Source organism: Amblyomma americanum, chromosome 7, assembly GCF_052857255.1.
Source record: "Amblyomma americanum isolate KBUSLIRL-KWMA chromosome 7, ASM5285725v1, whole genome shotgun sequence".
Taxonomy (NCBI): Eukaryota; Metazoa; Arthropoda; class Arachnida; order Ixodida; family Ixodidae; genus Amblyomma; species Amblyomma americanum.
Genome location: NC_135503.1, coordinates 67588507 through 67606403, shown reverse-complemented (window position 1 = coordinate 67606403; position 17897 = coordinate 67588507). Strand labels below are relative to the sequence as shown.

General features: G+C 45.9%; 1 protein-coding gene across 1 annotated transcript in view; it reads right to left on the bottom strand.

Annotated features, from left to right (window-relative positions):
• LOC144099266 (sodium-coupled monocarboxylate transporter 1-like) overlaps positions 1-16636 on the bottom strand; it is a 55382-nt gene extending 38746 nt beyond the window's left edge. Inside the window, exons 1-6 of the mRNA XM_077632452.1 lie at positions 16345-16636; positions 12607-14467; positions 10133-10201; positions 9074-9125; positions 5193-5260; positions 1327-1407 (exon numbers count right to left, since the gene is read on the bottom strand). Coding sequence (XP_077488578.1) covers positions 1327-1407; positions 5193-5260; positions 9074-9125; positions 10133-10201; positions 12607-12945 — 609 coding nt within the window. The 5' untranslated portion in view covers positions 12946-14467; positions 16345-16636. The remainder of the gene's footprint in view (positions 1-1326; positions 1408-5192; positions 5261-9073; positions 9126-10132; positions 10202-12606; positions 14468-16344) is intronic.
• Between the last annotated feature and the right edge of the window lie 1261 nt (positions 16637-17897).

Here is a 17897-nt window from a genome sequence, read left to right as displayed (position 1 = left end):
CCGAAATAACTTTGATAAGATCATTATACAATGCACATGACGTCATTGCAGTCGGTAAGATTCTTACGTGCTTCTGTATTGTCCATACCGACTCCATATGCTCCATACTTACTCCATAAAATTTCTTATGGAGACGCACAAAATTATAGAACTCGTCATATGGAAAGTTCACTAGGGTATGGTTCTTTAATGTGTATTTTCGCCTCCTGCCTCCAAGGAATGCGGCCGCCGTGGCAAAAATTCCTTCCCACTACGTGGGACTCATCAGCTCGATGGTGCACGAAAACTCCAGAGGTCAAAAGCTTTGTGCCAAACTTCGCATGAAATTCCCCGCTGCTTTCGTCACATTTTCAAAATCTCCGAATTTGGAATGCCCTTAAACGATAAACCTGTGGATTTGGCTCGCTACACCACATGCTGCGGCTACGGAGTATGGGACTGTTCACGGTTGCCTGTTCATAGCGCACATCCTCATTTACGCCAGTGAGCAAGTTTGTGATATCTAGTATGATTTTATTGCGCTGAAACGTGAAATTTTCTAGAAGAATTAGTTCTAGCTTAGGGAACCACTGTAGTCTTTCTTGAAAGTCCCCGGTCGTATTTTCTTTATTAGAATACATTTCCCCCATTTGCGCGCTTGGAAAACATTTGAGAGATGCAGTAGTTACGCAAATAATGCAGCTAGGTTTTTCTTGAGAGAATCCACGTGAATAGGTATATTTGTGCGTTCCTATCAATCATGCAGTTTTCTTCCTGCAAATGGAAACAAACTATCTTTTGCACGCTGTCTTTGGAGCAGTTGTTTAAACGGGCTGCACCGACATAGTGTCATTACTTCATTCTGTTGTTAAGGTGGCCAGCATGGTTCTGATCCTGGTTCCATTCTTGTATATTAAATCTTCGTATCATCCAGGTTCGTAAATTGAAGGATTAAGGCGGCAATTTCGGTATTTGAAGCGGCGGCCAGTTTTCGGTTGCTTTAAGCTAACTGCACCACGTTGGGATAATAAAATCCTATCTCGCAGAAACTGCACAATCTGTCCCCGCGTAACATTGTTAACAAGACATTGAAAACGGGCATGGGACGCGGAGGTTTTGGCAATGTGGTGTTTGTGCGACAGGGCAAACGCTTCCAGGGTTGTTACGATGGGTGTTTCGTGCGCGGGGAAATCTCGCTACAACACATAAGCTGATGCCAACGGTTATTTGCCCTCGCGGATGATTTCACGAGGAGTGACCAGCCAACTAGCTTAAATTGCTACTGGAACTGACATTAGCATTCTCACTGGTGAGCAGTGTAGTCGCAGAAGAGAAACGGCCACTTACGGAGCTGATGACCATAATGTAGCTCGCAAAAATGAGGACCATTTGGACCACGTCCGTCCACACCACCGCCTTGATGCCGCCCTGCAGAATGAAGTGCGCTAACTTAACCAGAGCGTACGCACACGGCTCAGACGCGCACAAGCATGCTGCAGGTGTTCCTGCGGATTTTTCTGGCAGAATTTAAGCTCACGTATTTTCCATGCATGCATTAACGGACACATGCACGAGTTGTCTCACGTAGCCAGAGCTAGTAGCCTAGAAAATAGGTGCTCCGTTTAGTGGAACGTAGGCTTATGGTTTATAGGGGTTTAACGTCTCAAAGCGACTCAGGCTATGAGGGACGTGGTAGTGGAGGGCTCCGGAAATTTCGACCACCTGGGTTTCTTTAGCGTGCGCTGACATCGCACAGTACGCGGGCCTCTGAAATTTCGCCTCCATTGAAATTCGACCGCCGCGGCCGGGATCAAACCCGCGTCTTTCGGGTCAGTAGCCGAGCACCATAACCACTGTGCCGCCGCGGTGGTTCATTTAGTGAGATCTAAATTTATAGAGCCCAAGTGGTGCTGGTCTGGAGCCAGCGAGTTAGAATTTTTCCTTCAGTTATATGCATAACCAACAATTGAAGACAAGAAATGTTTGGGTGGGAAACAGTTTATGAATGCAATTTTTTCATGCAATGCAAGATTTCACAATAACAATCGATATAGCCGCACATCACCCAACGGCATTCTTGAATTTTTTTTGCAATTACCTTCTTGTCGTAGTCAAAAGCGTTCCCCATTTGTTTTCTATGACAATCTTAGCAGTTCGATGCTACCTATGGAAACACTTTAAAAGAAAAGATTTTGGTACATGTCATAAGAATGGACAATTACGTATCTTACAATTTTTGAATTTGGAAAATTTTTGTCCGAGAATGTTGGACATGGCTACTGCCTCTCCACGTGTGAAGCCAGAGGAAGAGCGCATGCCGCTCTGAACGCCAACGCCTTTGGAAGGAGCCATCCTAGAGTGTGCTACGCTATTTCTGAAAATCATTTAATGCTTACACCTACTCATGAGAAGTCAGGCTGCAAAGATGAGCCTGCAAGGGTAAGGTTGACTGGCACGTCCTTCCTTGCACTGCTCTGCTCGACGCTGGACATCGCTGCAGTCGCGCCGTTCTTGACGGCCAATGTCCAGTTAATGTAAGCACGCCGTCGTCAAGTCAGTGTGACGCCTTGCTCATCCCGACGCCGAACTCGATCCGCTCGTGTTGATTTAATGTGAACGCAGCTACAAAGCCAGTCGCGAGTATGTCGCCGAAATGGGACACCCTGACGAAATATTTCGGAAATGATTCGCCCGCCACTTGGTTCTATTCCGGTTTTTGTACATTTGGCTCAGTGATTAGGGCGCTCGGCTACTGATTCGGTGTTCCCGGGTTAGAACCCGACCGCGGCGGCTGCGTTTTTATGGAGACAAAACCCTAAGGCGCCGGTGTGCTGTGCGATGTCAGTGCACGTTAAAGATCCCCAGGTGGTCGAAATTATTCCGGAGCCCTCCACTACGGCACCTCTTTCTTCCTTTCTTCTTTCACTCCCTCCTTTATCCCTTCCCTTACGGAGCGGTTCAGGTGTCCGCCGATATGTGAGAAAGATACTGCACCATTTTCCCCCAAAACCAATTATTATTATTATTATTATTATTATTATTATTATTATTAATATTATTATTATTTTTATTATTATTATTATTATTATTATTATTATTATTATTATTATTATTATTATTATTATTATTATTATTATTATTATTATTATTATTATTATTTGAGCTTTCCTTGAATTTTTATTGCCTGTCCTTCACTTCATTGATTTGCTTGCTTTGTTTGAACGCGGTAGCGTCAAGGATCCCAGGGGAGAACCCGAGGTTGGAGTTGGCGGTGGCGCGTCGAGAAAATAATGATTGGTCGACAGGGTCGGGAAGTCACACGTGCCGCTGCAGAGTTGAAAACTGATTAAAACATTACGCAAATAGTGATTTCAGGATTAGAGCATAACTGAAACGTCATTATGACATGTAAGAATATGAAACAAGTTGAATGTGAGAAGATGATATTGATGTAATTAAATGAGAATCGAATCCGTGACCCTTGGATCGCAAGTCAGACAAGCTACCTCTAGCTCACCGAGGCACGTATGTTCGACTTGGTGAAAAGGGAGGTGTGCTCCTTGCCTGACAGTATCCGTCTGCGAAGTGATATGCAAAGAGGACCGCAGGCCACTGAAGGAACCCATCAATGCTGCCCTTTCATACCGTTAAGGCTGAGCTTAAGTGTCCCCGAATTTTAGTCCTTTGTGAACCCTCCTTTTTTATCATTTTCCTTGTTTCTCCGCGTTTCCTTCTTGAAAGTAAACATAACGTTCAGCTCACAGTCAGCGCTCGTCTGTGTCCCTTGTAATACGGCGTGACATAAGCGGAATGTGTAATTTTAGAAACTTTAAGAGTATCCAGAGAAAGTGCGAATAACCTAATTTCTGTAGTGGTAGCTTATTGTGGTGTTTTCCTTTGGTTGACTAAACCGTGCACACTGGAAAATTTTTGCGCCACCAGCGAGAGCTTGGAACATCTAGCTCAAAGTAATGGGGGAACTGGTAACAATTACCAATTCCAATAACAGGCATTTACTCGCCCTTCCGCCACTCATTTAAAGCGTTCGAGTAGAATTTTTAAGGCCGGAGCATTTTACCTTGTGATTGTTAACGGGACCGTTTAAACGACAACCAGTTTGGGGTTTCTGAAGCATTTTAATGCGGCAGGATGCTTCCTATTCTTTGGCAGTAGGTGGTTATTTTCTGCACTGTCTGTTATTTCTATGAAAATGCAAGGAGCAGCATTTTGTTTTTCTGATAGTATTAATTGTTAGAAACACACTAATATTTGCATAATTTTAGAAGTAGTGCCATCAGTTGAGTTTTCTATTGCTCTACAGTTATATGATTGGGGGTTTTTGATTTTCTCCGACAGTTTAAAACACGTTTAAATATACTTCACCTATTAATAGACTGACTATGCAGTAAACGTCCTCTTGTATAAGCGGCTCCTATAACTACTATTCCCGCTCCACTTGTGCAGTATGTACCAATTTCTTCAAACCCTTGGTTTCGGGACATTATATGTAAAGAGAACCAAACACGTAAACAGGCAGAGCAGCAGTCATGTGATGCTGCTCATATACATGGTTAATGAAACGATACTTAGCCATCACATTTATGTAAATGATTTCAGAAGCAGTCACTTAGAAGCGCCTCAAGAATTCTACACGGTTGCCTACTCAGCACAAAAAACGGAGCATGAGCTCCACACCTTTCAGTTTGCAGTCATAGTGTATGCGGAAAGAAAAATGATAGGTGTAACGTTAAGAGACCAGAAGCGTGCAGAGCGGGTGAGGGAACACACGTGGGTTAATGGCATCCCAGTCTAAATCAACAGGAGGAAATGGACTTGGGCAGGAACAAGTAATGATGCGAAGGCAAGATAGCCGCTCGTCTTTAATGGTAACGGAGTGGATTCCAAGAGAAGGCAAGCGTAGCAGGGGGCGGCAGAAGGTTAGGTGGGCTGATGATGTTAAGTTCGCAGGCATAGGGCGGGCGCAGCTGTCAAAGGACAGGGTTAGTTGGAGAGACATGGGAAAGGCATTTGCCCTGCAGTGGGTGTAGTAAGCTGATGATGGTGATGACGATGATGATGGGGTATATGCTGGACAGATTATTTGTGCAGCTTGAAGCCAGATTATCTTGGATCAAAAAGAGATGCGGATCATTTATTCTGTTGGCATAGCAAATGCTCCTTGGGATGCTCACAGGAAGCCTGATATCACTTACTATCGCCGTGTAGAAGGTGGAGACAAAGCCGTTCAGCAAGATGGATGCCCACACAGGCAGGCCGGTCACTGTAAAATGTAAAAAAAAAGTCGGCAGAGACACTAAAGACTGATTACGCGTGGGAAGGCGTGGGCCCGCCCGCCCGCATTGGTAACGCAGTCACCACGCGCTGCGGCGTGATGCAACCCGATGCCACGCAGCTGGCAATTTTACCTCTGCGTGGGTCTCCGTGGCCGCCGCCGCCGCCGCGACGTCGCCGTATCCCTTATGACCTGCGTGCTGATTTCATGAAGGCAGTCGCCGCCGTACTGCTGCCTAGGCTCCGCCTTAAGGTTATGACACGATAGCTAATAGGTTAATGCTCATCTATGCATAATTTGTCTTTCTCTACTTAGCATTCACAGATGTGCCACACTGCCCTGGAATGAAATGGCAGGTGGTGTCACCGGTGGAATTTGTGCAATCCATGTTACTCTTCCCGAGCAACACCGTGCGAACTATCGATAACTTGATCCGTCACCTGCTAGGTTGCATGGGGACGCAATCTTTTATGGGCACCATCAAGTATTAATGCGCACCACACACCCCTCCCCACACGTGCGCGCACACACGCACGCACGCACACACACACACGCACGCACACGCACACACACACGCGCGCACACACCTACACACACACACGCACGCACGCACGCACACACACACACGCACACGCACACGCACACACACACGCGCGCACACACCTACACACACACACGCACGCACGCACACACACACGCACACGCACGCACACACGCACGCGCACACACAGTGGTTTTCGCTCAATGTGCCAAGTAAGGCTTCGCCTTAAAATTTTTTTAACCTGCCGCTCACCCTACAGCTATGCTCTTCCACCTAAGCCGCCTTGTTTCTACCCAAGCTCTACCTTTCCTCCGCCCACAAAACTGGCATGAGATAGCTGCTGTCCCTGAAGCATTATACAACAATGCAGTTTTTCTTTCGGCTGATCCAGCACTACCATGGTGGGTTATATTTACCATGGGCCCTGTGCCGCCGTAATGGGCACAGGAAACTGCGCAGATTATCTCTCCCCCGCTCTTGCTTCAGAAGACATTTGCTTCGGAACTAGTGCCGTTCAATTAACAGGGTGTGGTCTACGTCTTCGTTTTAGTATTCCTTATGTCCGGTGCTAACGACTGCTGGCTTGCGCCAAAATATGCAGTTTTTTTTAGAAAAATACGTGTTTCAGGCTTTTACGAAGCATATTTACGTTATAGGTATATGCAGTTACAGCAGGTGCCATATTTCCTGTCATGAAATATTTTCACATGATATCGAACGGTAAGAGCCAGCGTTCGGTCGATGGTTACTGCTTCACTGAACATTTACTATTCGTTTGTTTCCAGCTTATTCCTTATTCCAAATAGACCCCGCGCAATGCCAGCAGCAGTCTAACTCGTGCGGATTTTAGCGGTCATGGCTCCCGGAATAGCGCAGCGATCTAAACTGGTCAAAGTCCGCGAGAATCGCCTAGCGCAACGAAAGCAGCAACATTTGGCGCAAGATCTCGGCTGAAGCTCGCATGCTTCACAGGTATCCTCTACGTGTCTTCGAAATTAATATCTATTGTACGTACAGTAACTGTCAAGCGGACGCCGTTGACACAGCATATGTCAGGCACTGTGCGTGAAATTTTAAATTGTGGGGTTTCACGTCCCGAACAGACGCATGGGCTACGATGGCCGGCGCAGTGGAGGGCTCTGTATTAATTCCCACCACCTGAGGCTCTTCAGCGTTTTCTGAAGTGCACAGTAAAAAAAGAAATGTTATTCTTTTCTCTGTACACTCTCCGGGTTGGCTCAGTATGGCCGAATGAGTATACAATAGCTCTATCTTACCGCTACTCACCTGCGAGGCAGAAACGTGGAAGGTAACGAAAAGGGTTCAGCCTAAGTTAAGGACAACGCAGCGGGCATCGGAAAGAAAAATTATAGGTGTAACGTTAAGAGACCGGAAGCGGGCAGCGTGGGTGAGGGAACAAACGCGGGTTAATTACATTCCATTCGAAATCAAGAGGAAGAAATGGGCTTGGGCAGGGCATGTGATGCGAAGGCAAGGCAACCGCTGGTCCTTAAGGGTAACGGAGTGCATTCCAAGAGAAAGTAAGCGTAGCAGGGACGGCAGAAAGTTAGGTTGGAGGATGAGATTAAAGTTTGCGGGGATACGGTGACCGCAGCTGGCAAATGACATTGTTAATTGGAGATACATGGGAGATGCCTTTGGCCCAACATTGGGAGTTGTCAGGCAGATGATGATTATGAGCCACCTGGGCGACCCGGCTGAGCCACGCGCAGCTATAGGGACTTGCCCTACAGCAGTACGAAATCCTTGGAAACCGCCAACGCCTTTCCGGAATTTCCATGACCCACACTTCTAGCACGCGTTCGGCTCTTCGCAAGCGACGAAAGCTGACACAAAACACGGCCTTTGACCTGGCGAAGTATCCTCACCGATGATGTTCGTGTCAGTTGTCTGGGCGCTGTCACACAGTGGACGATGTCATGACCGCGACTGCGATTAAGCAGATAAGCGCACAGCGGTGCGTTCAAAAGAAGGTCGCACCTCATTGTCGGAGTTATATGACCGTACAACTACTACCCTGCCTGTCCGCGCTTGAGGACACGCTTTACATCACTTTTGCGCGCAGAATGCTACGCAACACGAAGGACTGAAAGTCTTCGCATATCAAAGGTTTGCAATTAGTTCACAGCACCCTGGGTCTGCTCACAGACGTCCTTTGATCAACGTGCTTTTTGTTCGGAAGCAACGTTGCTGCTGATAAGTTGGCACTGTTTTGAAGAAGCCTCGTTAGTACAAGGCTTGAATGACACGGACTGAATTAGCACGGCAAAGGGCGTGCAGGTATCATAGGGGCGAAAGTGACGGAGCTCTCCTCCAATTTACGACCCGTGCCACTCTGCGTGGGGGCGCCACCTGACAAAGCACTTCTGGTGTCGTAAAGGGCTCACTGCGGCGGTCTCAGCACCAGAAGTGTTTTGTCAGGTGGCGCCCCTACGCGGAGCGGCATGGGTCGGAACTTGGATGAGAGGTTTGTTACTTTTGCCCCCAATGGTAGATACACGCCCAGATACAAAATGCAGCGCCGATTTGCAACTCCAAATTCAATGCTCGCGAGAGCAGCACTATAAGCATAGACGAAACACAACAAAATATGACGTCATTTCAGTTAAGATGCTTGATGAATTTCGGCGACGACAATGCTATGACGCGCCGCAGACTTTGTCCGACTCCATGCACAATAGCCTGCGTGATTTTCTTAGCTTTTCTGTTCAGTGTCGCGCTATTTGAAGGTTATCGTGTTCACTCAGGCCAAGAATGGGTACTAAAATTTTCCTGGTGTGACGAGCTTTTAATCGGAATTAAAATGACTGAGTTCTATACAAGAATTACTTCAACCAATGAAATGTTTACTCATTTAATGAATCATTTTGGTGACAATTTCAGTCACGTTAAATAGATAACTGTTTAATCAACTATTCTATTAATTATCTGTATAGTGGATGATTGACAGTTCGTGCTGACACGCTCTGATGAGTGTGTGATAACACGCTCTGCCGACAGGTACTGTACATGCCAGTTATGAGACAGGAAATTATTTCGCATTGAAATTCAATTTTCAGCTCTGAAAATCTTGTACTATTAGACGCGTCTTTAGAGCAATATTCATATTCCGCGGTATGTCTCGTTCATCCGCTTCGCCGACCGCATACGCTTATGGTGGTATATATGGTGTGAAAAATCGCGGCTGCGCCCGTTGTTGCTACTTCGTTTCAAAAAGTACGATAAAGTCCTGTACATACCAGACCCAAGAGCCAGTGAGGGGCCGTAAAGAACAACTCCCAAGTAAATCAGCTGGAAAATAAAACAACCAATTGTCAGGTCGGTAGCGACGTGCCAGTAGGAATTGTACATTGAAAAATCAGGCCCCTGATCAGTGCAGCGAAAGACAGCTTATGCGTGAATATTTGTGAGAGGTGCGCAAAGCCTTTCACACAAAATTACTTTTCATTTACAGTGCTACTTTGTATAATGCCGCCCCCCAGCGTTCACCTCGTTGCACGGAAAACTACGCTGCTCTATCCGCCAAGACAAACGCTCTCTCCTCCCCGTCCCCTTTCCTTTCAGTGGCCTTGATTGCCTTTGCGCCGCCGGCAGAACTCGCGAAGCCGGGGAAAGCGATAGTATAATCACAGATGAGAGCTGAGAGCAATGCTTGTTTTTTCTTGCTGTTGTTGTACAGGAACAGCCAACATTACAGCCATATTCAATAAAATTAAATGAAACATGAATGGAAGAATTGTCCGTCGCGCTCTGGAGGTGAATTTATGGGCCGTTCTCGGAAAGGGCGTTTCATGAGAAAAACATTGTCGTATTTACGTACACTCCACGTCTCTTGAACTTCTTTAATCGAGTACAAAAAATAAACTGCAACGCAGTTTTCCCGCTTAAAATGCTGGGTGAGGGGGGGAGTGGGGGAGGGGTCACTATTCCATCCACAACTGTTCGCCCTTAAGTTTGCTTGCTTGAAGAAAACTTTACAAGCGTCTTGTGCAATCGTTGTAGTCACCTAAGCAGATCGTGTGGTTTAATAAAATGACAAGAACGAATTGCGTCAGAAGCGGGACTACATTACGCATACTGCTTCAGGCTAACGCTGCGCCACCTGCAGTTTTTCTGGTCTCCGTGCAAGCCTGTCGTAAAACCCGTTCTTCTCTTTGCACAAATGGCTGTTTATGATGACGAGAAATGCACCGTCGTTAATAAAATACCTAAAGTTTTTACACCGCTAGCGTAAAGCCGTATTTTCTGCCCCAGGGTTCGGACAACTGATAATGTGCAGACATAGAAAGGAAACTCACCGTTTGCAAAATAAAGACGGCTGACACTATGTTTCTGATAGCGGTTGACATGAACCTCTTCTCCAGGTACTGGAAGTGCGAAAAACTCTAGTTATTTAAACACTTCTCTGCAAAAAAGTGTGTGCAGCTTATTTGTACTGTTCAGTATTGGGCTGGCAAAGGAGCCAATGTCAATAGGACTATAAACGTGCAGGTGCGGAAAATTTTAAAGAGAACAAGTTTTCAGTCAACTACAAAATTTATTGTTACTTTTTCATCTAATCTGAGAACGTGCAAAAGAGATTTTCAATATTCAGTAAAACTACTTAGGAAATATTATGATTGTCAACTACGCATAAAAATAAATCTCTGACTACGTGCCATTGACACCTTCCTTTTTGTGAGAATAGGCTGTTCTGTTGAGCGCTTTTAGCTGAATAAATACTATAGAAACCAAATATGCATATTATGTATTTTCGTCAATTTCTTGGCCCCAGATTTATTTTTATTTACCTGCATAGTACACAACGTATGCCTTTGGTCAAAAAGTTTCGATCCCAGGGGTGTTTGCTGCCTGACCACGGCGTGTGGACGATTAGCCATCATGAACTTTCCAACTGTCTTGAAGCTAAGATGAACTGCGGTTTGCCGCCCTTCGAAGGTTATGAATTTTACGGATGTTACATTTTGTTAGAGGGAAAAAGGTCATTCTGAAATAGCTTAATTATAAATTAATACACCCTCAGGGCCAGCATTGCATTACACATCCTGACATCGTAGAGGCTTCAGGCATAGTGCAGAAAAATCAACAGAGTTCAGTTAACCGTTTATGAAATATAAGGTATGCATCCTAGTTACATGTTGTTTAATTTGCCATTCGTGAACAATTGATGATATGAAAGCATAACAATAAGCTTTTCAGACAGAATTCGATATTTTTACGTGAAAAAAGTTTGTTCAGCCTGAATAGTCCCTGCATGCCTAAACACAGCTGAATTTTCGTTTTGCACTACAATACATCAATAATTCATTTTCTATGGGCATGTACAGAGTCATGTGGAAAGTAAAACGGCTGGAAATTATCCCATAAAACTCAGCAACAAGCACTAGAAAAATCGTGCAGTCATTGATTTTTTTGCATAACAGAGATAGGAAGCTACAAACCGCCACACGTGGGTATTATTGCGAGTTATAATTGTCATTACTGCATCACTAGTAGTTCAGCCGAGCTTTTCTCTAAACTGGAAATTATTGGTTTCGAAGTTTAGGTTGGTTGTGGTGTCCGAATACTACCTCTATAGAGTCTGAAATCTTAACTTGCCTTTGCTCAAGGCGTTAGGGAAAAACAAAAGTGCTTTCCTATGAAGACACATGTGAAGTCCTATGCTGTGCTACTTATTTCTGCTTGTCGTCTAAAGAAACTATCATAAAAATATCCTAGATTGAAATCAAACAAGTAACACAACCTTTCCACGCGCATCATGTACCCAAGTTGTCAACTTCATGAACCCAAGTTGTCAAGTTTTCAACTTGGGTACATCATGAAGCAGTCGCAGGAGCAAGACCAGCAGACTGACTACAGCCACCTTAAGAACAGATCCCCTCCCCTATCTTTCCAATAAACCCTCCCTTGTGCCAGCTGTGGCCAGTGGCCACCCTATCCCCGCGAACTTCTTAATCTCATCCGCCCACCTAACTTTGTGCCACCCGCTACGTTTGTCTCAACTTGGTATCGAGTCCATTACCCTTACCGACCATTGGTTATCACGCCTTCAGATTACATGCTCCGCCCCAGCCCATTTCTGCCTCTTGATTTCGACTAAAATGTCATTAACCTCTGTTTGTTCCCTGACCCACTCTGCCATCTTCCTTCGCTTAACGTTAGAAATATTACTTTCCTTTCTATAGCTCGCTGCGTTTCCCCCAATTTAAGTTGAACCCTTTTCGTTAGCCTCAACGTTCCTGCCCCATATTCCAGTACTGGTAAGGTACTGCTTTTATGTACCATTCTCTTGAGGGATATTGGTAAATTATCCTTCATTATCTCAGAGAAACTGGCAAATGCCCTCCTTACCATTCTTATTCTAGTTATTTCGCTCTCGTGATTCGGATCTGCGCGTCACTACCTGCCATTCCTAAGCCTCAAGGGGGCTGTGCGGGGTGCCCTTGTGAAAGGCGCGAATTTAAATCAGGCATACAGACCTCCTTTAACCTGAAATGACATCGCACAAGCGCACTGGAGGTTTTGCGCCATCGGCTGAAATGGTTGTATCACATGAATGCCACGGAATGCGACTCACGCTAAATGTGCTTCTAAGACTTACGGTGAAAATAAACATGACAATATTTGCCCCCTCTCTCCCTCATTTTCTTCCGTGTTTCTTATGTTAGCACTGTTTTGAGAGGGTTCGTTCACGTTCGAGCAAGGAATTATATTCCAGGCTAGATGACATGTGTGCAAAATAGTAGGAACCATTCAAAAGCGCCTTACGAACCTCGTTGATGCTGGTGATGTCCATCTTGTAGTACATGGGCAAGAATACAAACGCAGCAACAAGAATGGATCCGGTGGTCGAAATCACGCTCATCCAGAGCGTCGAGCCATGCACAAACACTTCCGAAGGCAGTCCTAGAATGCCGATGGATGACAGGTAGCTGGCCATCATCGACATGGACACCGGCAGCCAACCCAGCTCCTTGTTGCCTGTCAGGAACTGCTTGTTGGAGTTGCTCCGGCGGTCATGCCACGCGAAGAAGACGCCGATGCCAGCTGAGAGCAGAAGAAATACAACGAGCACCACGTAGTCCAGCACAGCGAAATGGGCGGCGGCCATCTTGGTATTTGCGTTGTGAGCGTTTCTTTGTGAGCGCACACTTTCTGTAGCACCCTTCCCAGGTGTCTTTGACTGCACCCGAATTGAGCAGCTAACCTTTTCGTCGAGCAATGAAACTTTGTGAGCACAAGCCTCTTCTTGTATTCTGGCCTGGTGAGATTATTATGCCCCCAGTAGGTGCATATAAAGTTAGCACGGTTGCCCTGAAGTGCAATTCGTATTACTACGTTTGAGCACGTGTCGAATGCTTTCGGCTAAAATAAACCTTGTTTGCGCTCGTATATATTGCGGAACTATCTCGGAGAAATCTTTATTTCAGCTTACTGCTGCTGCTGGAAAGAGGTGGAGCTCTACGACAATCTCCGCGTGCCTTGATATGCGCTTGCAATCGTACTTTATATTTTATCACAGCCCAGATGCCATACGATAAACGTTCGGCTTCGCCATCAGGCGACGTCCCACTATCAGTCTTTACTTTTGGTACCTGCTTGTTTATTTTCTAACTTTTCGGTTGTCTTATGTACATATTACCTTCTTTTCTTGCCTGTTGTCTAAAATGCCTCCAATGGAGCTTTATAGCTTGTTTTGCACTGCCAGTCACGACTAGTGTCCTCGCTGGGTCATATGCTGGACTCTCATTAGTGCCAGCTCATTCAGGTGTTTCGAATAATTTCCGCAACCTTTCTGTGTCTTCTTAGCGTCGCTGAGCAGGGTGGGCTACCCGTCCCTTCACGATTTCGCTTGAGCACTGTGGTCTTTTGCGTTCGGACAGTTTACATCGCCCTGCCAGGGCTGTTCTCTGCCTCTGCAGTTGCTGGCGTGCGTTTTGCACCTGTGGACTATCGCCCCTTGTAGAGCTTTCACAGATCAGCTGGCCTGATCGCTTCCGTCCTTCTATCAATACGCATGCATCCGAAGCTTTGGAGTCACTGGAGATGCCAAAAGCTGCACTGTTTCCTTAATCATGTAGAACAAATTGAAGTTCACTACCTTTCGTAATAATCAGTCCTCATTTTTTGGTGTCGCTGAACGGGGAGGGCTGTCCGTGCATCCTTGCCTTCAGCGCTTTTACGGCAGCCTGGTGCGTTTGGTCAGTTAATACGCGTCTTTTTGATAACGTTGCCACTTGAGTCATCCTTTGTCGGCGGGTGTCTGTGTCGCTGATTTTGGCGGTCACTCACCAAATGGGCTACCGCAGTTTAGTCGACGCTATTTTTCTAATGGTAAAAACACTTGTCTGAAGGGTTTTTTATGTTTCTGAAAAAAAAAAAAAACATCTGAAGCTGAGGTGCCGGAAGCTTCCAAGTTAATTCAATCCATCAAATAACACGGAGGTTAACTTCTATTCCCAAGAGGACACCGCTACGTATTTGCCTAGGTCGATGAAACTTTTCTTCTCCAGCTGCGGGGAGCTATTTTCACAGCTGATGATTGATCCTCCAGACGCCTTCAAGGTGCGCTCCAAATATAAGTCTTTGGTTCTGCGTGCTTAAAAGAGAGCCCCTACCGTCGTCCAAGCCAGCTGAAAACGACAGAAAAAATTTACTGATTAGAGAGGCTAGCATTTTTTAATACTCTGGATTGCACTATTCAGTCTTTTCAGTTTATCTGCATATATATAAATGTTATCGATTTAATCCCTGCAGGTGTACAACAAAAACGAACTGGTCTCGCAGATCAATAGATTTATAACATCATGGGAAGTGTTGCTTTAGAAATTAGGTGCTTGAACAGAGACAGAGCGCTGAAATATGCTTAGGACAGTTTTAACACGACAGAAACATGCAGAAGGGCAGCGAGTAAAGTGGCGTGGGGAATGAGGAGTACAAAGTGAATTTGATTTCTCTTCGATCGCCTTTGAGACAGCGAAATAATGTCGGCCATTTTCGCAATAAAACTGCGATGCACCTGGACAAAATATCGCGGATCTGCGAGGCTAGGCTACACAGTTATTCATTTCCTAACGTTGATCACGGAGTCCTCTTAGGCATTGCCATCAGGAGTACACAATAAATGGCGGGGAAAATAAAGTTATGCGAGGGGGCACTTAAGCTCCGCCTGAGGGGTATGACACAAAAAAGTAATGAGTTAATTCTTATATATGCAGACTGCCATTCCATACTTTACGTTCATAAATCCCTGCAAGTCCTTATAACCTTATTGGCGCAGTGCTGCAGCGGTTAAGCGATGTACGACTGCCCTGCGATGGCATGGGCACCCAGCGGCGGGCCTTGTGCCACCCAGGTTGCTCTTCCAGAACGACCAGTCAATAATTTAACTGCCACCCGCCATGGTGAGAACTTTGCTCACTATCCGTTGGGACGGTTCGAATGATGTCGCAAGGTCACGTGACCTAGGTGACTCACCTGCCTCCTAGGTTGCTCTCTGGGGACCGCCTGCCAGAGTCACGCTCGTGAAATTTAGTGCACAACGCGACGCCGACAGTGCCGACGCCGGATTTTTGGGACAGAGGTGTCTTGAACGCGGTCGCGTTAAAATGGTACACTTTAAATAAAAAAATAAATGTTAGCAGCCATAACTGCATCATCGTCTGCCATGCAAGCATATAGCATCGTTAAAATGACCTCAGAACTGATTGTTGTTAAGAATAAAAATTGGATTGAGTTCTACCTAGTTCGTTGGCCAACTAGGTTACTCCACCCACCGGTCATAACAAGAACCGGCCAACTGTCCCACCGCACCCTCATAGCGAGGAGAATATATACCGACCCGCACATCCACTCATTGGCACCATCGGTCCACCTTCAAACCTCACCCCCACTTTGCCCTTCCAGAAGTTACACAACCACCTACCTCCTAACTTTAACCCTACCCACCACCAGCCCATCTACCGCCACCGTCCACAAGGACCTCGCCACTATATAAGCCCACGCCGCAGCGAAACAAAAAGCGACGGCGAAACCGAATTCAAAGACACAGCGGCCTGCAAGAATCACGCCAAACCATCCACCTTCACCCACCACCTACTCTCACCACCACAGTCACCCTCAAGCCTCCAACTCACCTGACCTCTGCACAGGCAGTAAAATGGTTCATTAGAGCAAAATCATCGAAGCAATCTTCGAGGGTAAATCAAACTGCTACACAGCTTTCTCGCATCAGAATTCATGATCGTACTGAGACCTTTTTCCTCTCTCAATTATTATGTTCTTCGGCACTTTTTCGTAGTCTGGTATTCAATTCCATTTTCATTTTTTTATGTGCAGCACTCCAAAAATTTAACGTCGGTATAAGTTGGCGAACTTTGGAAGCTCCCTTGAAGAGGACAAAGGTTCTGGGTTTCCTGTTTTGATTTTGGAAAGGAAGTAAAGCGTGCAAAGAAAACAAATGAACAGACCTTTGTTGCTGCCACGGGACTGATTGTTATCCTTCACTCACTTTTCGTGGCGTCGGTGGTGCTTCGCACGAAGAGCAGATCCTCCAGGACCGAGCTGTTTGTGACGTCCCAGTCAAGCGAAACTTACCGGCGGGACCGACGCTTAGCATACATGCACCCACCGAATAGGTCACATCATTTCGACGTGTTATGCAGCCTTCCTTTGTTCAGAAAAGAATGTAGGAGGAGGGCAAAGCAAAGACGACGAGGGCGGCCAGCGAGGGACACGTGACGTTAAGGTGTTGGTGTTTTCACGCTCGTGGTGATTATTGTTATCACGCGCTCTGTCCGTGTAAGTAGCGCGCCAAGGAGGCCCGAATAGGCAGGTAATTCTCACGCCGTCCAGGGGTCCATATAAAGAGCTGATAGTGGCCAGCCTCGCGGTTACCTGTGCACCGAGCAAGACTTCACAAGACGAGGATGCAATAAGGTAGAATGCGGTCGGAAGAAACGCGCGAACGAAAGCTTGCTCATTGCTTGATGCCTGCTGAGTGTACTTTGTTGCCGTGGCCGCTGAATTCAATGGGTGGTTCAGCCAGTACTGGAAAGAGCAGCGCTTTCCAAACGAGCACTTATTTTCTGTTGAGCTACTGCTTTAAATTTCTCTTTACGTGTTCATGGGTGGATAGCTTTTGGTGGGGGTGCGTTGTTTAGTTGGGTTGTGTTTTATGACGCGTAAGCAACATAAGCACCTTTGAACTATATCAAGAATTATTGTTGGCAGTTAATGCACTTAAAGGACGCTTCGTTTGAATGCTCATTGGAAGCTGGCAAATGCTGTAGTATGGGAATTCTTTATGACTTATCAGCCCGTGCTCGCGCTCTTGATTCCGAAATCGTATCACCGGGTTGTTGTCATTCTACATTGCTTCGATACGGCGCGAGTGGTAAGTCACAGCAGTTTTCACGGAGTTCCGCCTGCAATGCTTTTTACTTGAATAACGATCGGTTGCTCTGGGCAGAACGTTGTCAAGTTTGCAACCGAAGCGTCAGCAATAAAAAAAACTGATAATACTAGTGCCCAGAAATGCGACCGTACGCTACCAGCCTATTCCATGAGACATGCGGATACGTCACCGACGAGCAATAACAGCTTACAGGACATCATCCGCGAGATCGACCGTTTGGAGCTCCACCGAATTCTGCTATCTTAGAAAGCAGAAGAAAAGCCAACCACAGGCCTCTGGTGAGATCCGAAGCCCGGACCCACCGGCGGCATGTGGTTGTTTTTCTTCTGCTTTCTAATCAGTTATGTTTAAGGAGTAAAATAATTACCCTATTAATCTCCCATTTACCAACACCACAAATTAAAAATACTCCTAGAAACATTCCCCTATGCTACTTGGTTTCGGTGGCTGTTGGCTTCCTTCATATGTAGGCCTAGTTTACAATTATACGCAAAAATTCGCATTGTATTTGTGAAAGATTTTGTCTCACTGCGTGGCGGTTTGCGCATTATTTTCGAGCTTATGTATGTAAGCTGATGACTGTTATATTTCATATTTATGAGTCCTATTATACATAGCTATGTACTTTGGCGCACTGCACCGGTCTC